Genomic DNA, 22,906 nt, shown 5'->3' with positions numbered 1-22,906 from the left:
CTTGTTTGCAATATGCTGTACAAAAAGATTTCCCTCTATTTTTTTTTTAATTTTCTAGGTTGATTTAAAAACCCCAAACAAAATACTGAAGCCAACCAAACAACCCCCTCAACAAAAACAACAACAAAAACGTCACATAATCTTCCTTTGTTTTTATCATCAAAGTGTTTTCCATTCTTTCAGCTTTCATTAAAGATGAAAGGAAAACAATATGTGCGTAGGGTGAAGTTTACCAAAGTCTCATCTACCCTTAGTGTCAGGTTTTGATATGGTTTCAAATGTCACTATTTATCAACACACGATGGCAGTAGTGGTCCATGAAATTATTAGCTGATGCTGTACATAATTGAAGAAAAATCTGCCTATGGCCTTTTTTTCTACAGATAGCAACAGTCTCTGCCTATGAATATTGACAGCTCTGAGCCCAGCTTTACTGAGAAAAAAAAAAGAAAAAAAAAGAAAAATAAAAAAGAAAAGAAAAGGGAGGGGGAAAGAAAAAAAAAAGGGAAGGTTCACAGTCTTTTCTTGATCAAGGTGACTCTAGATGTTATCGCATGTACAGTTTGTGATCAGTGCTTTCATTAACCTCAATGACTTTTGGAAAGCTTTCTGGCTTATAATATTAACTGTAGCAGGTTCTGATTGTAACATTTTGGACATCTTCTTAAATCAAAGATTTCTCTAGCAAGCCATTTAGCTAATAATGTTCCCTTATCTGTGATCAGTTTTGAGTAAGATATCAAAAGTGCTTGCTGGAGAGCCATATTGACTAAGCAAATACAATTTCTTTTAAACTTCATTGCCGCTTTATTTTCATAGCATCAAGGAAAAGTCTTTTAGACAGGCAGCTTAATCCTCACAATTATGAGTTTGATTTAATGTCATTACTTGTCTCCTTGTTGAACACTAATAGCTTCAGCCTTTCTGCAGAATATGTGTTCATGGATTTACTTTCAGGTGAGGTCTTTAATAGAAACTAGGCATCAGCTCCTTGTAACTTAAAGTAATGACATGGTTGAGATTCTCATTGGTCTCCAAGTCGATTCTGTGGATGAAGGAATATTTGTACTGGTCAATGCATGGTTCTGCTGAGGTAACCCTGCATGCTTCCCAGCTCCAGAAGCCAGTAGCAGAAATAGCTGCATCACTCTAAAAAACCTGAGTTAACAAGATTTACTAAGAAGATCTCAAGCACAAGATAGCTCTACTGTTTCAGATACCTTATGTTCTCCCTGCAGTGTTCAGTTCCCCAGACCAAAAAATTATTTACAAGTTCTTAATTTCTCCTGTGATAGTCCTTGCAGACACTCTTAAAAGATATCAAGCAGACAACTGCTGCACTGAAGATAAAATATATGAAATGTAATAGCAATCTTTTCTTTTAAAATCAGCACTAGTTTTACTTTTGTGATTCACTAATAGGAGTTTTTGTATTCCCAGCAGAGGCCAAGTGGCAGAAATTACCCCTGAAGAGACAGGGCTCTGTTCACTTCTATGACTTTGGTATGTGTCCGGGCAGGAATAGTAGAAAGCTGTAGCAGATTGGCCCATACATGATTTAAACATGTAAACTTGGCATTGCTGCTAACCTCTGAACTGTTATCTGAAGTGGGAAGAGCAGCAACTGTATTACCTCTGATAACACTCTAGTGTGGTAAGGGAAAGCGCACACACACACACACAGAGAAAAAAGGAAAATATAGGCACAAAACCTGTGAACTCCCTGGGTAGATTTTCACAACTGAATAAGGTCTGCATTAGATTAGTACAGGTGACCATTACACGAGAGAGGGAGCTCTGGTCTGTGATTTTGGAGGTTTCTTCCAAGGCAAAGTTTAGAGAGATTATATTCCATTTAGTATTTCTTGACTTCTGGAGCACAATAGTTGTTTTTTATTTACAGTATACCCTTTTCTTGCTCCTTGATCTGAGATTATCTTGCAAAACAGTCTTGATATTGCAGGTTTGCACTATAAAATAGTCCTGGAGACCAGACATCTAAACATCCTTTGTAAAATCCTTTGTAAAATTGAGGTGCGCCATATTCTTCATGATTAGCAAGTTTTGCCATCTCCAACAGAATTGCATCTTTCCTGAAATGGATGTGGTATGGGCAGCAAATACATCACTATGATGTGGAGTTTGACCTCTGTGCAAGAGCTCAGGGCAGATTCAACCTACTGCAGCAACTATGGAAGGGGCTTTAGTGCTCTCCCTCACCTCTTCCTCAACCTGGGATTTTTTATCTTTCCCAGAGCATGTGTTCTGCTGGGAATGTGACGAGCTGATGATGGCATGAAAGGTGGCAGCTGGATGGAAAGGAAGAATTGCTTGACAATAAAATTAAATGCAGCTAGGGTCTAAGACTTTTGGAATTTTGCTGCTCTCCCTCTGCCTTTGAGCAAGACAGAAGAGAACAAGAATGATCTGTCTCTGCTCAGTACACACTGTTTACTTCCTCTCTTGCTTCATCATATCCTGCCATTACCTCACCTCGCCTCCTTCCTCCCAGCTCAAACCATGCCAGCTTTAGTCTATCTGATGTTCTCAGTGTGTTCACTTCTAGAAATTGGCAGTGGGGGTGAAGAGTGAGCTCTCTGAACAGTTTCCATTGTCTGGCCCAACATAAACTTATAATTTTCGTTTTAAATGAGCATATATGTTCAGCTGGATGAAAGGAACTTAGATATTGAACAAATCCAGATTGTCTAGGTTGATTTGTTATGTTTAAAGGGATTTTTTTTTTTTTTGCCAAAGTCCTTCATCAACCCTTTTTCTTTGAAGTTATTTGCTGCTTGTCACCATTGAATGAATGAGCAGGTACCTATGTTGTATCTAGTGGATCTTTCCTGGGGGCTTTCTCTCTAGAAAAAAATGTATTAAAGCTCCTCCACTAAAGGAGGAGAGTTATTCAAACTATCCCAAGAGGGAAAATTTCTAATCTTTACCTGGAAAGCCTGTTAAACAGTAAAGCAGAGATTATTATTTTTGTGAATCAAGACATTAGAAATTGAGCTCCACAAGGTGATTTGTGACTTTGGTCTCTGAATCTTGGTCCTTAGTGTATGGAACTGCAAAATTTTGTCTATGTAAATATGACAAAGGGAGGTGTTGTTTTTTGGGTTTTTTTTTTTTCCCATTTTCTATGCAGAATAAAATCTATTTCTCAAATAGGTTATATTATGTGAGATTTTTATTACCCCATAATCTGTCAGGCAAGTTTATCAGAGATACAGAAAACAGCTTTGGGTCTCATTACCATTACAAAGACAAATTATTGCTGCAAAAATATAGATAGGTTATGGGAGAGTAATCTGATACTTGAGACTTGAAAGAATAATATTTAATTAAGATAAAACCCAATAAATAATCTATTGTGTACACATATTTTCTTTTTATTTCTTTATTTACCATGTAATAGTTAGAATTTATATGTAAAATTATTTAACTTTAGAATTCATACATTAGATCTAAAATCACCAAAAATTTGGTATTTGCATTTTTTTGTAGTATTTTTCTTGATACTGCTAAATAACTTGCAGCTGGATAGATAATGAATGAATTTGTCTTTTAGCATTTCATAATCTTCTCAGTATCTCAGTAATCAATTCCAATATTAACAGAAATTTTTCCCAAATCAATGATATTTGTGAAAATTCATCTAGGTTATTGTAGCAGTGACTTAATGATTTGTCTTCAGAGATTCTTACAGCACATGACAGTCTTGGCTGCTGTCAAAGCTTAGATGAGGTTACCAACTGGCAAACGGGGTAGACACATGTATGCATAAGGTGTTTTGCTCAGGTTGATGGGATTACCATCCAGTCTGATGTCTTCAAGAGCCCTACGCACATAAGTAAAATCTCTCATTTTGCAGAAAGTATCTTCATGCATCTCTTGAATGTTGTTGTTCTAAAAGAAAACAAGTAAACAAAATAGAAGCTATCAGAATAGTTACCTGAAAGTAATTTTTTTACTCTCAACCACCATTTATGGATGTATCTTCAGTGTCTAGAGAGATACTTGCTTGAACTCAAGGGCCCAGATTGTGGCAGTAAGTCACCAACAGAGAAATCTTCCAATCAGGGGAAAATTGCTTGGCCAGTGTAAAACTTGAAAACTAAGTAACTCAAACCATGTAGCAGAGACCGGCTTTGAAGGAGGAGCCTGGTAGAGGTATAGAGCATTTTTATTTCCAATTAAGAGCCTTATTGTGAAAAATTTGTTCCATGGTAGGCCAGTCCAAAAATCATAGAAACATAATTATCATCCTGACATCTTAATATGCCTCAACATGCGAAGGTACAACTCTGAAATCTGATATATGAAAATTTCTTTCCCCCAGGCCCTCTCACATTAGTTTAACTCACATCCATTAGCATCTGGGAAAATTGAATGCTTTTGTTTTTATTCCTTTGATTTAAATTGCTCTTACAGCCTTATATTCACTGAGCTTTCATTTTTGAAGCAAAGCATTCTCAACAATGCATTGTTGGAATACAGCATTGTCAGGAAACTGGGACTAAAAATTTCATCACCTAAAATGAGGACTGTCTGAAAATTTTTCCCTTCTCCATTCCTTTGCTAGTCAAAAATTGGTGTGGAAAAAGTTCAGTTCACTAACTTTTTCTGTAGCACATAGCACTGAATATTTAATTTACAGGTACAAATATGTAAAAAACAAGTCAGCTAGCAGGCAGAGAGATTCAATAAATTTTCTTACTGAAAGATAGAGGTTAAATGATGTGAGGTACATTATGTTACTTACTGAAAGTTTTTTCTGTATGATGTAATAAATGAAAACGTCTGATAAACAAAACTGTAAATTGGTACAAGACCAGATAAAGAGAAAGAAGCAGAGTTGGAAAAGTTAAAAAGGAAGAATTCAGAAAAAAACATATTAGATAAGAGTAATTCTAGAATTTGATTTTTGAAAAATATTGTATTACAGATTCTGAAAATTAGCTGAGCTAAATTTTACTTCTTTGAAAGACTGCAATCACTAGCTAATTTTATGTTTCCCATAGCTTGTTTAGGCAAGCAAGAACACTTTTGGATAAAAAGAAGAAACACTGCAAGACAGACGTTTGCCCTTCTCAGTTGTGCATACTATTTAAGCATAATATAAGGAGCCATTTCTTTTGTAGCCTACCTGAAGATGAAGAGCTTGGAGGTTTTCAGGGAGTGGCAATGGAATATGATCCAAGTTATTGTCAGTGATATAAAGATGCTGCAGTTCATCCAGATTCTGGAGGAAGATGGATGAAACAGGGGGAAATGACAGACATATTTGAAAATCTCTAGCAAGTAAGTTTGAAATCTATCACTGCAATGAACACCACTGGATATCAAAATATCTTGTTTCCACCTAATATGGTGAAAAAACATAATACAAAGACAGTAATCAACTCTAATTTGCATAGACTGATAATGTTGCTGATAAGGGTTAGGTGTTTGCATTAAAATGAAGGGGAAACATGTTTTTCAAATATCTACAAAATTATTAAAGATGCAATTTTAATGATAATGTTTTCTTTCTTTTGTGACAAGGCTACTCAATTTTGCAGAAATGTATTGTGTTGAAGCAAAGTATAACTGTATAAGAAATGCCTGAGTATGTATGCCTGAGTTTGCCTGAGAAAAATACATTTCTCATTTCATTTCAAAAGATAAATATTTTTCTCCCTTGAATTGTTGGAGGAATGAGTGCTGAGAAGTCTGGCAGACACCATAGCTAGGCTGCTCACAGTGATCTTTGAAAGGTCACAGAGATCAGTAGAAGTGCTTGAGGACTGGAGGTAAGCCAGTGTCACCCCTAACTACAAAAAGGGCAAGGAGGATCTAGGAAACTACCATCCAGTCAGCTTCACCTCAATCCCTGGAAAGGTGATGGAGCACCACATTCCAGAGACCATCTCAATCCCCAGGTATGACAAGAAGGTGATCAGGAGTAGTCAGCATGGAAAGGTAAACCATGCATGACCAACCTGATTGCATTCTAAAATTAAAAAAGTACCAGAATGGATGAGAAAAGAGCACTCAGTATTTCCTACCCTGACTTCAGCAAGGCTTTTCATGCTTTGTCTCATAGTATACTCTTAGCAAATTCGGGACGTGTGGACTGGAAGAGTGGAGAGTGAGGTGGATTGAGAAGTGACTGAATGGCAGATCCCAGAAAGACATAATCAACGGCACAATCTAGTGGGAGTTCTGCCACTAAGACTGTCCCTCAATGTTCAGTGCTGGGCCAGTATTCTTTAACATGTTCATCAATGATTTGGGTGGAGGGACAGTTGCCTCCTCAGCATCTGTATCAAGTACACTGATAGCACAAAGCTGGAGGAGTCATCAGTGCCCCAGAGGGCTGTGCAGCTCTCCAGAAGGACCCCAACAGGCTGCAGATATGGGCCAAGAAGAACCATTTGAAATTCAACAAAGGCAAATGCAGGGTCCTGCACCTGGTAAGTGATAACACCACACAGCAGCACAGGCTGGGGCTGATCTGCTGCAAAGCAGCTCTGCAGAGAACGACCTGGGGGTCCTGGTGGACAGCAAGTTGTCCATGAGCCACCAATGCCCTTGTGGCCAAGAAGGCCTGGGGTGCATTAGGAAAAGCATTGCCAGCAGGTCAAGGGAGGTAATCCTGCCCCTCTACTTAGCCCTGGTGAGGCCCTTCTGGAGTCCAGTCCTGGGCTCCTCAGACAAGAGAGAGACATGGAGCTCCTTAAGCAGATCCATCTGAGGGCTACAAAGATGATCAGGGAACCGGAGCATCTCTCTTAAGAGAATAGGCTGCACTTCTAACCACATCCTCTGGAGAGAGGAACTGTGTTTTCCCATCACACCCAAACTTACTTTAAATGCCTCATTTGGTATCCCTCTGCGACCAAGCCTGTTCTTACTAACATCAATGAACGTTAAGGTAGACGGTAACTCAGGGAGTTGCCTTATCCTATTATCACGGAGCACCAGCTCCTGAAGTTGGGGCAATCTTCGGAAAGCATCCTTGTGGATATCTGATATGAAGTTTGCAGTCAAATCAATCCTCTTTAAATGGTCTGGCAGAGAAATAAGATACAATAGACTTGTAAAAATGTATTTCTGAAAATTTAAAAAAACCCTGTCTGTCATTCTTTATACATCTTTCAACAAAAGACTTCAAAGTTGAGTTTTAAGATTTTGGTGTGTTTGGGAACTTTATAAATTATTATCTTTTGGAAAAATGACACTTAAAGGGAAATAAATGTATTTATTACTACCTTGTTTCACAATCCTTTATGTAAACACTTACCTGTATGTAAGAAATTTGATATATTGACTTCTTTATAAAATACACTCAAGCACTTTTTCCAATTGAAAAAAAAAATTGAATATATGGGGGGTTTTATTACTTTTCTAAAATGACTGCAAGTAACAGCAAAAAGATCAATGATCATTGTTATTTGTAGTAATTCAAAAGTTTGAGAATATTCATCTAATATATGGACCTTTATATTCCAGAGTAGAAAAATGCATGTACCTTTGAAATTTACCATAATCAAACATAATATAAAAATATATCACTATATTTTTGGTTGTTATGAGCCAAAAATAACCAAAATTAAAGCTAATTTCAATAATTCTCCTATCCATACTTAAGTTAGCAAAGTCATTTCTGCTGATCTTCCTGATTCTGTTATAGCGTGAATAGAAATACGTGGTTTTCTTAGGCAATGGTGGAACAGCATCAAGCTCACGATCGTCACAGTAGACTGTGGTCCCTAGGCAAGTACACAAGAGGCAAGTGGGAAGACCTATCAAGGAATTTAAAAGAAAACACTTTGTTAGAAAAGACATGTATAAAAATCATGCATAAATTACTACAATGAAATGCTCACATAGGCACCTAATGATCAGACTATGTTTATGGTAAAGTTCACTTATCCTGCTTTGATCACCAAATCATATAATTGCAACAATGAAGTGATTAAATTATTTTAAAAATGAATTTAATTTTCTCCCTGTGTCTAGAAGAACAATTAAAATGTTCTAATATACTGTTTCACAGACTATAATAGAATATTTGGTGACAGCAACCAGCCAGAAGTTGATTTCCCCTTAAGCTAGCCGGTGTATACTTCCATCTAGAGGAAGGAATAATAGCTAAGGAATGATGTTTTCTATTTAATCTGTCTCTCTGTCATGCTCTTTCTCTCCTCTCCCTCCTTTTTTATAATTCTTTCTACCTCTCTCTCTCTCTCTCCCTCACATTTATTATTAAACAAAATCCATCCTATTGACTCTGGCATACAGTCTTGTTTGCATCTTAATTCAGGCAGAGGCATCCCAATAAAAATTTTAATAACAAGATTGTAACATTTGTGACACTGACTTTTTGATACATCTTTTCCTTGATTATGAGTATATATCAGGATATCTGTTTATCAGCTTTTAATCCCATAGAAATACTTTTCTGTTTCATGTTTTCCTCCTCTTTGTAGCAGATGGGGTTGTTTGCTTTTGTTACTTATAGAATAGTAGGATAATTCAGGGATAGGAAAATGTTTTTCTTGCAAATTAGTTTTTCCTCCAGATGTGCCTACATGAGAGATGTGTCTTCTTAATCTGCCCCAATTACCTGTAGGTCATTGAGGTGCCTTTTGAGGCAAGATTAAAGAATCACTAACCAGAGTATTCTTTTTTATTTATGTGATGATCCCTACTGGGACATCCAGGGACACAATTTCTGGAGAGATAAGGATTTTTTCATGCTTTCCTTAAATTTTTCCACAGGACAGATTAAATTGGCTGCACAGAAGAGGTCTGACATAGGGAAAAAAAAATATTCACACCTTGAACTCTTCCAGCAAATCTAGGCCTAAATAATTATAGAGTTAAGGATTGCTGATATTTTTTCATAATATTGCAATATAGTACCATAGTATTGGGAAAAGGTTTCACCCTGTCCTATTTTTGATCTTGGATGAGTAGTATTTTTCACCTATGTCTGGTGGACACTGAAAAAAAACAGAGGTAGGGGAAGGATTCAAAAAGATATCAACAAGAAAAATGAGCTCGGCTTAATGTTAGTGAGCCTTATAGTCTTCTATTCAGTACCAGGCCAATAGCAACAACATCTGACAGGAAAATGTGTTGCTAAAAAAAGGAAGACACAAGAGAAATCTGATTTGATATATTACTGTCTTGAACATTTCTTTAGTTGATGCACTACTTGATTTGCATTCAATACTCAAAAATATTGACAGATATAGAATTCATCATATATAATTTTACAGGAATTATTGTAACATCTTGTAATTTTCATAATTGAAAAAAAGTATGACCCCTTTTTGTCCCCTTTTTTTTCTGAAACCTCCTGGGAAGTTGTCATTCAATTTTTATTTGTTTTTACAGTGTATATTTTTGCCTGGTCAAGCTCACTGTGATATGTACCAAAACTAACACTATGAATTATTAACTTCACTGAATACACAATTTTGCAAGCAGGAACTATGGGGTTTATATTTGGATTTGTGGCTTTGTTTTTTTTGTTTTGTTTTGTTTTTTGGGTTTTGGGGTTTTGTGTGGGTTTTTTTGTTTTTTGGTTTTGTTTTGTTTGTTTGTTTGTTTGTTGGTTGGTTTTTGGTGTTTTTGTTTTTTGTGGCTTTGGTGGGTTTTTTTCTATTTAATTTTTCTTCTTTGGCACTCAGCTGTGCTGTTGAACATAGTAAAAAGAAAGACTTTCCTGTTAGTGTATGTTGATCACCATACAAAACAAAGATCTCTCACAGTAATAGATAACTCTAGTGAGCTTTACCTACTATAATGTAGAGGAGTTTCTGACAATTGCCAAAAATTAGCAGTGCAAAATTTGTATGGGAGAGGGACAGATTATGTTTTGCAATTTTAATTCCCCTGCAAGATTTATAAAGCTCTTATTTCACTATGGATAGTCAGAAGAATTGAAAATCATTTGTACTAAAAAGTCCTGAGTAGCTCCCTTTCCTTAAGTTTTTCAGTTTATATTTTTCATGGTTGAAAGGTCTTCGACATTTTAATTATACCTCGTATGAATACATTTATAAAAACATAGCAAATCATTTTAGGTAAAGACAGTTGATAATTATATTGAAATATAAGACAGAAAAACAAGTACTGGTAGCATTGCCAACCATTAGCAAATTTTCAAGTTGTAAATCCTCACTGGCACAGTTGTTTTCACAATTAAATAGTATGGAAACCTTTTGACTAGGAAGCTATCTGGCTTTGGAGCATTCAGGATAGGTATATTGTATCTTTCTTCAGTAAGAGACACACAGAAATTATGTACTCCATTTTTAGTAAAAAAAAAAGAAAATAAAATGAGCTTGCTCAAAATCAAAGCTACATACAAAAAAAAAAAAAAAAATCACTTTCCTACTAACCGTCTTGAGTCTGGGGTCCAAGAACCCCTGACCCCTGTGCTGAGGACCCGTCAATTAATTTTGGCGTTGATGCTTCATCCTCAGTGTCCTCTGTCAATGGTGCAGAAGAATAACTCTCTTGAATTACAGAAGGTAGTTCTGTCCCAATATCTGTCTGAGGAAGATTAAAAAGAAATGTTGCTGTTTACTTCCCTTGGAAACTGTTTCTCTTCCAGTTATTCATATTCTCCCACTAGAGGTCACATATTTTCTGAGGTTTAGTGCTTGAACTGCATTTTATCCAAGAGCTATAATGAATTCTGATTATGTATAAACAACACATGAAAATCCGACATACTTATTCCCTTTTTATCTCAGTGTTTTGATTTTTTTTTTATATGCCCACATGCATATACATCATTACTGAGAATATATACTAGCAAAATTATTTTTGCATATTTATTTAAAGATAAATTAGATTTGTGCTAAAAATTGATAAACTCTGTGTGAAAAATGAAAATTTGCTGTGAAATATTTAACAGATGCAAGTCATTTACCATAAAATTGTTAATTGTACCATCATAAATCCAAATTAAATATAGATGTGTAGACTCTGCTGAGAACACTAACATGATTTAAAAAATAGTACTAAATAATTCTGAAGATGATTTGAAAATATTACTAAATAATTGTGAACTCCAACTTCACATACAACTTTCTAATATGTTAAAGACTCTGGTTAACTATATTAATTAGTAGCCATATTATGTAGTATGAAAAAATTATTTTAGATAAAAAGATTGGATAAAACCTTGGGTTTAAAACACTTACAAAATTTGGAAGACCCTTGCGTGGAACTAGAAACCATTTTCTTTTGTCCTTCATTCCACATAATTAATCAAAGCAGTAAATTTTGTCAGGTTAGCTTTAATTCTAAGCATGCATTCTGTTGTTTTTCCTCTATGATAATTGGGGATAAAAATTAAGATGCAGCAATTTTCTTGCACCACATCAGTGCTCATAAAAAGGGTATTGCAGACTTGCCAGGCTTGTTGTGGAGAAATCTATGTTAGCAAAGAGGCAGTTGTTTCCTGTTATCACTCAGACATAGTTATGTGATTTTTGCGAGCTACTTTCCCACTGCATCTTCATTTCCCCACATGTAATAGTATTGTTCAACAGAACCAGAGCCCCTCTTGAAAGTGCACTCTTTATTCTTTAAATCCAAAACTATTAATTAGTGTCATTATAGAGTTTTGCACATTTGAGGTGCTGCTAAACATGTAGGCAATGCATTTAACCCTGTGGAGCTGCACCCCTGCGTTGCTCCCTTTTTTCTTTTCCTAAGGCACAGCCAAATGTAGGAATGTTGTCACAGTATCATTGTTCCAAGTGCAAAGGCACCAAAGCCCAAAATTCTGTTCAGTTTTCATCCACTGAAGATTTCTAGCACAACACCACCTCAAAACTATTGAATCTTGAGTCTCTCAACTGACCAAGTATCTCCTTTTCTGAGACCATCCCATAGCTACTGCTTTCTTTGCTGTCTCCAAGAAGTGCCAGTTGTTGAAATCAATCACAGTGGTGTTCATAAATTCGAATTGTAAAAGACAGGTAAAGAGTAATTGCATCCAACTGGCCAAATAGTTAGATTTTTCAAAATTTGATTTTGTATGTAGACTGTAGAAGTTAAAGGAACTAAACCACCTGATATCTGGATTCCAAGCACAGGCAAAGCTTTGCTGTATTTGATCCCTATTTGAATCTCTTTGTATCTGTATATATCTCTCTCATATGTAACCAGCTGCTCAAGGTATATAATTCTGCCCTTCTACTCTGTTCTTGTGAGACCCCATCTGCAGTGCTGTGTCCAGCTCTGGAGTCCGCAGCACAAGGAGGACGTGGGCCTGTGGGAGCAAGTCCAGAGGAAGGCCAAGAAGATGAAGACAGACTGAGAGCATTGGGGTTGTTCAGTCCAAAGAAAAGAAGGCTCTAGGAAGACCTTCTTTTCTTTTAAATTAAGTCTCTAAGCTTTTAAGTACCTAAAGGGGACCTACAAGAAAGCTGGAGAGAGACATTTGAAAAGGACATATAGTGATAGGACAAGGGGGGATGGCTTGAAGCTGAAACTTTTATATATTCATCAAATTCTTTACTGTGATGGTGCTGAGGCATTGGAAATCATTGCCCAGAGAAATTATGGATTCCCTTGCTCAAGGCAAGGTTGAATGGGGCTTTGAACAACCTGGGATAGTATAAAGTGTCCCTAAACCTTGGTTTAGGTTATATAATGGCAATAGGTTCAAATATTTTATATCAATTATTTTCACTGAAGACAGAGGACATGAAAGCAATACAAACCCAATAAGCACCCTGAAGCACACAGGCTCGGATTCTGACTAAGAATGTTTTAGGTCCTCTGGATATTCTTTAGTTGTATTCCACTAAGCCGCAGATACTGTTACTAATTGGAGTTTATGGATAAAAATGCCCCAATACAGTTACCAAGGTCATAACCTCATGAAATGAAAGGTAATCAAATAAGCAAGATGACCTTCAGCTGAACTGAGTAACTCGAGTTGATGTAAGCAAGAGTAAGGATGTACCTTGTCATTTTGTGCAGACAAATACACAATGTTACCATCTGCAGCACTGACAGTAGACAGCTTAACCAGGAATGGAGTTGGGGACAAATCAAAAGAAGGCTTTGGGAACAAAGGAAATGGGACAGCTGTTCTCCGAATGGAGGAAGCCTAGAGGGAGAGATACATTCCAGACCTTCATTGACCCAGGTTAATGCTGCACTAAAGTTCTTGCACATGCTGTCTACTTCTTCACCAGATTTGTGGAAATCAGATAAGAATCCCTCTTCTGAACTTTGAAATTAAATCCAGAGATTTTAAGATCTGTCAATGTATTTATATGCAATTTTTGTTCTACTGAATGTAATATTCTGGCAAAGAGTTATTTTCAAGACAGACATTGTAAATAGCCTTAAGACCAAAGATAATTTTCTTTTCACTTGTTATGGGATTTGGACCATTTATGTTGACTGCCACCTCTTTGCATATTTGGGACATATTTTATGGAACTTACTATCTTGGGATTTGTGATTTGTTTTCTGAGGGTTCTTGGTTGATTTGTCACTGTAGCTGTTGGGTAGCAAAGCAGAGGTGTTAACCGCCAGCACTTCCATTTCTACACTGTTATCTCTTACTGTAGGATGTTACCTAGATTTGTAGATACATAGTTGAAAGTCTCCCAAGAGTTTCCCTGCAAATGCATAAGCCTGGGGTTTAAGAAAATTGTTCCTAGTAGTTAGCATTATCTATTCAGTCTCCTGCAGTTGTGAGTGTCATAAGAAAACAAAAATTATTGACGTTGGCTTAATGATGTTGCAATTTTTATACTTGTAACAGAGCAGGAGTTCACTTTAATATGTGTTTTACATACCAGACCCAGAGCATGAGCAATATTTTCTTGCTGTACATAACTTGCACTTTAACCAGTGACCTAAAGGTAAAAGTCTGTTTCCCATTATTTGCCATCTGATCCATGTAGCTTCGTATCTTTTATAAGTTTGATAAATCATGCGAGATTGTAAAAAGAAAAAGATGTTTCTTGGACTATATACTGCACAGAATAATCCCTCATCTTCCAGATGTTTGTTTATTTTTGGCAACTGGACTTTACAAAAAAAAAAAAATTGAAACATAAATTATTGTGTATCACTTAATGGCATTATTTTCCATAGGATTTTTTGGAGCAACCTGGAATTAGTCAGGGAGTGGACTTGTATTTCATTTGATACTTTAAGAAATACTCTGTGAAAAATCACAAAGGAGGAAGAATGTTGTAGAGAAATACAGTAAAGTATGTTTCTCTTTGCCAATAGCTACAAGTCTTCAAGTAATAATCTGCCTTCCAAGACAGATTTATTATATGACATAAGAAAAAACTGAAGGGGTATCACATCACCTATCTTTAGACATCTATGTGGTTAATAGTTACCCTACTCTCTCTTTAGAATCAGTCAAGAGATTTAGAAAATACCGGTGCAGATTAGTCCCAGAGCATGATATCTTTCCTAAGATTGCATGGACTACCTACTTTTTTCCCCATCCTGTATTTATCCAATGTGACTCAATTTTCTAATGGGTGTTCTTAGTGTGGTTGGCCAATTCAGAGGCACTTTCGGACCAGGCAGTTACAAAAGTCAAGAAGGCAGAAATCAGAACACATCAGTAAGTGATAAAATGCAATTGGTAAAATACAACTTGTAACTTGCCATCCATAGGCTGCGCACTTAGTTTATGTTAGCATAGCTTCATAGTCAATACAGAATGACACAAAACTTCTGAAAAGCAGCCCCAGACATTGGCTACAGAAATTCCTTTTAGAATGGGTTCTTTAGGTGTCTGTATCTCACCATTCACAGTAAAGGACACGAGACAAACAAGACTAGGAAAGGCTCAGAAGTTAATTTATATGTCTTTTTTACGTGTGTATTTTATATCTACATCTTTTAGGATCGAAGCTGATGTATTACATGTGATAAGTTTAAATCCACAGGAGAATGTGAAGTGTTTTACTGCAAACAATACATTTATTACACAAATAAAAATTCAAAACTTCAATAGAGGCATTTTAACCTTGAAGGGACAGTTGTTCCACACAATGACCCATCAAAAGGAACTGGTCTCTCTCATAGCTGTTGTAAAACTACCAAAGGCTTAGAAAATGTCTAATTATGGTAGAAGTTATTCATACAGTCATAGAATGGTTTGGGTTGGATGGGAATATAAAAATCATCTATTTCCAACCCCCTTGCCATGGGAAGGGAGGTTTGTTTTCCTTTCCAAAACTGGCGTATTCTTGTTCTTGAAATTTGTGTTTAAAGACTTGTTTTCTCCTATTGTTCTATCTTAAATGCAAATAGAATTGTTAGTCACTGCTGACAAGTGAATAACAAGAGCAGTAGTCAAAACCTTTCTGAAAAATGAGAAAAATTCCTGTTTGGGGATAAAGCCTAAAATGGTAAGTTTGATTTTCTTATGAACTATGTGGCCATGTGACTTGTAATTTACTGTACCAATTAACAGGGTTTCTTAAAAAGTTATATGATGCTTTGAAAAAGTATATGATGTTCTGAAAAGTCATATATTCACTTTGAAGTCTCTTATCTAATCAGATACCTTCAACAAAGATAGGAACAGCAGTGTAAGCTTCTCTCAACTCTGCAGAATAGTAAGAGTGAGTTCTTGTTCAAGTGTGGCTCCTCTTCCTATGTGCTACGCCAACAGGAGAGACAGCTTGTGTGTATGCACACAGACATGAGCAAATGCGTGTATGAAACTCAAGTTCTAAGATTGTGCAGGCACCAAAATGCCCTATTATTAGTTTGATTCAAATTCAACAAGCTATGAACTAATGCTAATCAAAATGCATCAAATATTAGACTTTCACTGTATTTCTTTCTAAATATTTTGTGAATCATACTTTACAGCTCACCTCTTGTATAAACAGATCCAGACCCATCTGTATTTAACTCCCTTGCTTTCCTGCCTTTTCATTGCTAGGCAAACCATTCTTAATTAATTGCTCCTTTGCTTTTCAGCCTCACTGATAGCCTATCTTAGCAATGAAAATATTTTTCTGATGCTCCTATATTTTTACTTATTTTTCTAACTTAGTTTTTCCTGCCTAAAGAAAAATTGACTGATTATGTTTAACAGACACTGTGATAAAATCACAGTGCCATTTTATTAGGCATTAGTAGCTGATATACATAAGAATCTCTCTCCACAATCAGCTTTTCTCAGACCTTTTCCAAACAAAGCTTTGGTTTCAAAGAGGGGAGAAAGTGAGAAGCTCACACAAGAATTCCTTTGAGAGTCTGGTTTGATTCTATTAATTTTAAAGAAGAAAATCTCTCTTTGTGTATGTTTTCAGAGCTGCTGGGAGACCTAGTCTTGACTGAGGCCTCTGGACCTTATCATGACATAAATATTAATTCAAAATACTAATGAACTGTAAAGAAAAGGGAAGATATGTCAGCTCATGTTTATGCTGTTGTTACTGTCAGAATATAAATCCAACACAAAGCTTGTACACTTATGGTGATATTTCTTTGCTGTATCTTTCTCCTTGAGGACCTTGGAGTTCTTTCCTTGATAACAGGCTTTTCTTTTACACTGCCTTTTTTTAGCCATTATCTATGAAAGAGTCGATACTGCTATCTTAATGTCTCGATGCACATTTTAGTTCTGAGTGATACGTTACTTAAAGTTTGTCCAGTTATAATTTCTGTTTGGATGCAAAGCATTAGCTAGGTCTTCTGTGTCTCACTAACCCAGGATCTCGGAAACCACAGATTTTATAATCTATAATGTCACCTAACATGTGACAGTGCATAGTTTTGATTAAGGATTCAATACAAGTAACTCACAGCTACAATTACTTTCCCCATGTAAATATTTGCATTAAAAAATTATTCCATGTATATATTAAGTAACCTTTCTCAACCTTAAGAGTATTCTAGAATCTATGACAAAAATAGACTTCAGGTGGAAGAATATCAAGAGCCATTATCTAGAAATGTTTTCAGAAACATACAAGAAACAATACTTCCAGAGTACGAGAAGTAGCAAAGTTACAAACTTGGACTCAGTCACTCTCAGTTAACTGTATTAAGATGAAATTCTCATACTAAGTCTGAAACAGATGTCAACGGTTCATCAAAAGTTATTTGAGGAAGGTAGGTATATGGAGTCAGGCTGGGATGGAATTGGCTTTCCCCATGGCATTCCTGAGTGCTGTGCTTTGTGTTTGCAGCTGAAAAGGTGTTGATAGAGCACCAGTGCTCAGCGACTGCTCAGCAGAGCTGGCACAGCACCAAGGCTGTCTCTCCAACATTTCCCTCTCACCAGTAGGGCAGGGGTGGTCGAGATCTCAGGAGGGGATACAACCAGGACAGGTGACCAAGGGGAGCAAAGGGATATTTGATATGGCACCTGGTCAGCAATAAAAGCTGAGACAAAGGGGGCAGCGAGGGCAAAGGGGGGTAGGCTTTATTGTTAAGGTGTTTGTCATCAGGAGCACCTGCTACACATACTCCAGTCCACTTCCCTGGAAGTCTTTGGCAGTCACCTCATGGGAAGTGGAGAATAAATCTTTTGTTTCTCTTTGCTTCTGCTTGCAACCTTTGTCTTTCTTCATTTAACTGCCTATATGTCAACTCACAAGTTTTTAACCTTAATTTGTTCCCCTGTCTCTCTGAGAGGGGTGAGTGAGAAAGCATCTTGATGATCACACGCAGCACGCTAAGGTCAACCCACCTCAACAGGTATCCCAAGACCATGATTCATGCTTGTCTTGGAGCATGGTCTTGGGATGCCAAGCCTAATTTTATCCAGATAGAATGAGTGGAAAGAATCCCTTTCTAATTATCTTTAGGTCTTTCCTCGCTTTGGTGATTATACATCAAATGTGTACAGGACCTAATGGTCTGGAAAAGGACATGCTGACAGAGGTGTTTTAGTTTAACTCCTTGAGGTGCACAGGTGATTAATTCACATTGAAATTAACAGCAGTAGCACACTAAAGGCATCTGAAATACTAGAACTGGTCAGTCTCCTGGACCTTCTGTAAATCAATTGCATACACAACCTTGGTAAAATTTGCATTTAGCCAATGAGTCTAAAAATGAGTTAAACTGAATGACTACTATATGCACATAAATGAATTTTAAAATCTTACATTGAAGACAGCAACAACAGAAAACGCTATTTGACTCTTATCTCCAGTGTTTCAGAAGTCTGAAGACATAATTCAGAGCTCTCTAAAGGGAAATTCAAGTCTTAAAGAGTTACTGCACACAGGCTAGATCTGTTGAAGGTCTGCTGTTTGTCTGGGTCTCTGTGGTATTGCTCATCATGTAAACTATGCATAATATAAACTAACCTGTGACCTTGAATAAATATTGAATTTTACACATAGACCCACTTGTGTTGTTCACATCATTATGACAACAGGATTTTAAGCATTAAAGTCACAATCACAATCACGAAATCAAGTGTATTCTGCTTAAAACTTGAATTACATCAATTATATTCAGTAATTAAAATATAACTTGCGAGACTGATATGCCCTATCAAATAATACACTGACATATCTATAACATTTTCTTGATTTCTATAGCACTGACCACTCATATCTCCTGGGATATGGGGAACCATGAGTGCTTAGGATTCTCTTAGGTGGCACATGGTATTAGGAATGCAAGCAAAAAAAATAAATATTTTGGCTAAAAATCTATGAAAAAAGGCTCTCACAGGGAGGTCCATCCATATGCAAAGAAAAACTCTGTTCAGCTGATGTGATGGATGAACTGCACCTGATGAATTTTAAAAAGGCTATCTGAAGAGCTCAGCAATGGAAGATAATCCTGCTCTGGAAAAGAAGCTAACCAGTTTACCTTGACTCTGCCTATTCCATGCCTTCTAAAAAGAAAACAACCTGTGTTGGGATCTCTTGTATCTTTTCTTGTTGGGTGCAACATCAGTCCCCCTGAATTTCCTTTCAGCTGGAAAAGAACATCAAAACTTTCCTTTATCCTTCATTAAGAAACTTGGAAAGGGTCACCCCATGTTTTGGTGTTATAGGACCTCACAGAAAGAACAGAGCACTGGAGAACCCTACCTACATTTAATGCATTACTAAGAAATCTGTTTGAATGAGAAAAACTTAGTGATGAGGCACATTCAAAATAACTTCTCCCATTTCTGAGAAGGAAGTAATTTCTGTAGGAATGATAAAGGCTTCATTTCTAAAAGCAAAGAGAGACAGAAATTATGTTTTATGAATCAATGTGAAATAGAGTACAGCAACTAAAATTGGTAGTGACTTTATCAGGAAAGCAAGTTCAAGCAAGATGAAGTAGAGCATAAGAGTGGCACAAGGGAAACAACCCAAAGGCAAGGTAAGATCCTTACAGCAAAGTTCTTCTCAATCCCTCTTGAAATTGAATGTTGAAAATTTATTTCCTACAAATTATAAGGTTCTGATCTTAGTGCTAAATTTAAGCTTATTTTTATCTCTACAGTCCTCCTATTTTGGAACACAGTTATTATTAAATTGTCTCTGTCCTTTGATTTCAAAGCTGTTATACAATTTCTGTCTCACGTGGATGAAAGAATATCTCCTGTCCCTCCTGCTGTAATCATGAATCTTTCAAAAGATTGCATTTTCATGAATTACGCATTATATGAAAAAAGTACTAAAATATTACGTATAAAAATGAAAATACCATATTATTTAAATGTTATGTTTTTGACTCAACTTCTATCATACACAATCCTGAATCACAGAGTGCTTATATTACTTTCAGGGAAGTTGTGCTGAATCAACAGGGTGAGAATAAAATTATTGTAACCTTTTAGTAATTGTAAAGAAATAAAGTATTGTAGAAGAGTAAGGAAGCATTTAAGTCAACAAGTAGAGTCCCTTGCTTCTACAGGTGACATATCTTACTGGCTCATACTGAATCAGAATTTCAGCAGCTTTATTCAGTAATTTTTCTTACTTTCCTGTGTTTAAATTCAAAGGCTTTCCCTTTCTTTTTTCTTCCTTCTGCCACTTTCCTAACAGCAATAACACTAGCATTTATAGCCTGAAATACTTGTACTGAGCATAAACCTAAGAAAACAGCATTTTACAACCTCATTTAATGGGAAATGATGGAAATCCTGCCTCAACTGCCTCCATGCATTACTCAGACAAATAAATCACAATGATGACCTCCACCAGAATTTGTGGAATTGCCTGGAGACCTGAGGAAAGCATGGTACCTTTCACCTACTCTTAAAGATTGCCACGAATAAAACCCCGATCAGAATATATTTTGGCTATGTTTGTAGGTTAGGGAAAAAGTGAATGAACTGCAAAGGCAATAGAAACCACATGAATAGATATGTCTGGTAAATATTTTCATGGCAAAGAAAAACTGATCTCTAACTACTGCAGTTATCCACCTTGAAAAGAGAATAAATTAAGTTCTAATTACCTCTATTTGGTCAGACTGCTTGTTTTCATCATAGGCAAGTGGATGAGGCAGCTCTCCAAGTGGTATGTCATAGAACTCAGAATCATAAATTATGGTATCACTTATAGGGGCAGCTCCAACAGACTCAAAGATAAAAAATCCCAGAAACACATTTACAAAGGTCTGCATTATGTTTTCTTTTCTGAAAAATAAGAAAATGGATAGATTGTAGGTACTCTGGTATTGACAAGGAATCTGTGTCTATGGTGACAGTATAATGTCCCAATACAGTACTTATATATGAAACCCACAATATTTCTGATGAATATTTCGTCTTTATTTATAGTAAGTCAGTGGTTTTATTCATGTGTAGTCCCTGCATATGAGAATTCTGCGGACTGCTTTCGCCATACTCACAGTCATATAATTTAGAAAAGACCTGTTGAATTTTATTTAAAAATAAACTGACTTCAGTGAGAAAAAGTCTGAATGATATTTTTCCCCTTTCATCTTACTTTACCTATTTCCATTGCACTTAGATATGAACTTTTGAGAAACTACAGAAAAGGTAAATTATTGTGTTACTTGTCTTTGTCACAATAAATAATCTTCTGGAATGTATAACAATGTAATAGTATATCTCTCCTCCACTATTAAAAAACTAAATGAAATCAATCAAACAAACAAAAACAAAGAACCAAACAAACAAACAAAAAAACAACCCACACCAACAACTGTCCCCCACACCAACCTATTAGAAAACATTAGAAACTCTGTTATCTCTGGATAAGTATAATCAAAGCACTTTTCATTCTCTACTTGTTTTGTCAGAACATAATTTTAATTGATGTGGCACATTTGGACTATACTTTTATAAAGGTCTTGGGCAAAAAATAATAATAAAAAAAGTGTCCTTCATAGCCCTGTGGACAGTAGAGCCAGGACTCTGAATTCCTTCATTATTCAATCAACACTGTTTTTAAGTAGTGAAAAATTGTGGTGTAGTGTATTCACCTGTTATCCTTGGAAAATAGAATTGTAAAATAGAATTATCACCCATTTAAAGTTGTATAAAATTGAATTATCACCTATTTAAAGTTCCTGAATTTTGTAAAATGGTAGAAAATTCACGCTAGGCTCAAGCACTAGTGTTTATGCATTGCCTTTTCCTTGTAAGTGATGCATTCACTATTACCATATAAGATGTCTGACACAAGGCTCTATTCAGCATTCTTTACTTACATCTTTATTTGTCTACAGTTCACATTAACTTCACCAAAAGCACAGTGATAATGAGCAATGCATGTCTAATAAACTGTGCTCCTTATGTTATGCCATGATACACACTCTTAAATATTTGATTTCAAAATTGTAGCTACTTATAATAAAGTATAAGAAATACATGAGATTTTTTTTAATGTATGTTCTGAGCAACAAGCTGAATTTTAGCTTCATGAAAAGAGGTCTTTATAAAGCTGGTTTAGGCATGAGGATATGAAATTCCTCTGGGGATGGTCAGTAACACAAGGCGTTCATTTTTCTCTCATTTTCTTTATTCAGAAAGACTTCAGCTGCTGCTGGAAGAAGCTAGAGTGACTGGGTCTTCTCTTTGAGAAAGCTCAGATGAATTTCACCTTTCAGTATTAGGTTCCAATATCGCTAAAAGTATTCTGCTTTATAAAAATAAAAAATAAAATAAAATAAAATAAAATAAAATAAAATAAAATAAAATAAAATAAAATAAAATAAATTAAATTAAAATAAAATAAAATAAAATAAAATAAAATAAAATAAAATAAAATAAAATAAAATAAAATAAATAAAAAAAATGCAATCAATCTGAAATAAGCAAGTATGCTAGAATTAGCAGGGGTTTGTCTGTCTTTATGTTTTCTGCTGCCTATTTTTGACAGAATTCATTTTGGTCCTGCTTTTCCTTTTCATGTCATTCATCCCAGATGATTCAGCTATAAAAGGTGTTATCTATCAACCCAAAATGTAATACTAACATATACAGTGTAGTTTTTCCTCTGAATAAACAATTCCTAAATAAAATATTGCTTACTATGCAAAATTATTTTCATGTCACAAGTCCTAAAAATAAAATATTTTTAAAGGGTATAAAGCTTAGTAACCATTAATTTTTGCATATATAGAGGCAAAACCAGCAAATATCTGCGGAAAAAAAAAAGGTTTGCCTACGGCTATAGTATCTGCACTGATTTTGAGGGTTTGCATGTCTCTATATCCCTTTCATGTAATATATTGGAACAGACTGTAGAAATATTGGCATCTGCAGTAGCTGCAAGATCAAATATTTTGATGAAGATTATGTACACCTCTCACAGGAAGGAACTAAGGCATATCCAGGGAAAAATAAATAGTCTCCACAATCTAGGAGTTTTGAATCAGTAGTAAGCATGATAAAATAAAACAAATACTAGTATTTCCAGCGTTAAAAATTCAACAAAAAGAGAAGTGC

General features: G+C 35.8%; 1 protein-coding gene across 1 annotated transcript; it reads right to left on the bottom strand.

Annotated features, from left to right (window-relative positions):
- Positions 1-1,370: 1,370 nt before the first annotated feature.
- On the bottom strand, positions 1,371-21,514 carry EPYC (epiphycan). The gene is made up of 6 exons (XM_063396353.1): positions 20,446-21,514; positions 10,404-10,557; positions 7,635-7,793; positions 6,856-7,058; positions 5,153-5,248; positions 1,371-3,912 (listed from the first exon to the last, which is right to left on the bottom strand). Exons 1-6 carry the CDS (start codon positions 20,611-20,613, stop codon positions 3,742-3,744), a joined length of 951 nt encoding a protein of 316 aa, XP_063252423.1. The 5' UTR covers positions 20,614-21,514; the 3' UTR covers positions 1,371-3,741.
- Positions 21,515-22,906: the final 1,392 nt, after the last annotated feature.

Source organism: Prinia subflava, chromosome 4 (assembly GCF_021018805.1).
Source record: "Prinia subflava isolate CZ2003 ecotype Zambia chromosome 4, Cam_Psub_1.2, whole genome shotgun sequence".
NCBI lineage: Eukaryota > Metazoa > Chordata > Aves > Passeriformes > Cisticolidae > Prinia > Prinia subflava.
This window is presented reverse-complemented; position numbering and strand designations above follow the sequence as displayed.

Coding starts and splice junctions, on each gene's coding strand:
- EPYC (XM_063396353.1), bottom strand. CDS start 20,613: ATGCAGACCTTTGTAAATGTGTTTCTGGGATTTTTTATCTTTGAGTCT. Junction 7,794..10,403: donor TGGACCCCAGACTCAAGACG/GTTAGTAGGAAA, acceptor ATTCCTTGATAG/GTCTTCCCACTTGCCTCTTG. Junction 3,913..5,152: donor TCCAAGCTCTTCATCTTCAG/GTAGGCTACAAA, acceptor GTTTTCTTTTAG/AACAACAACATTCAAGAGAT.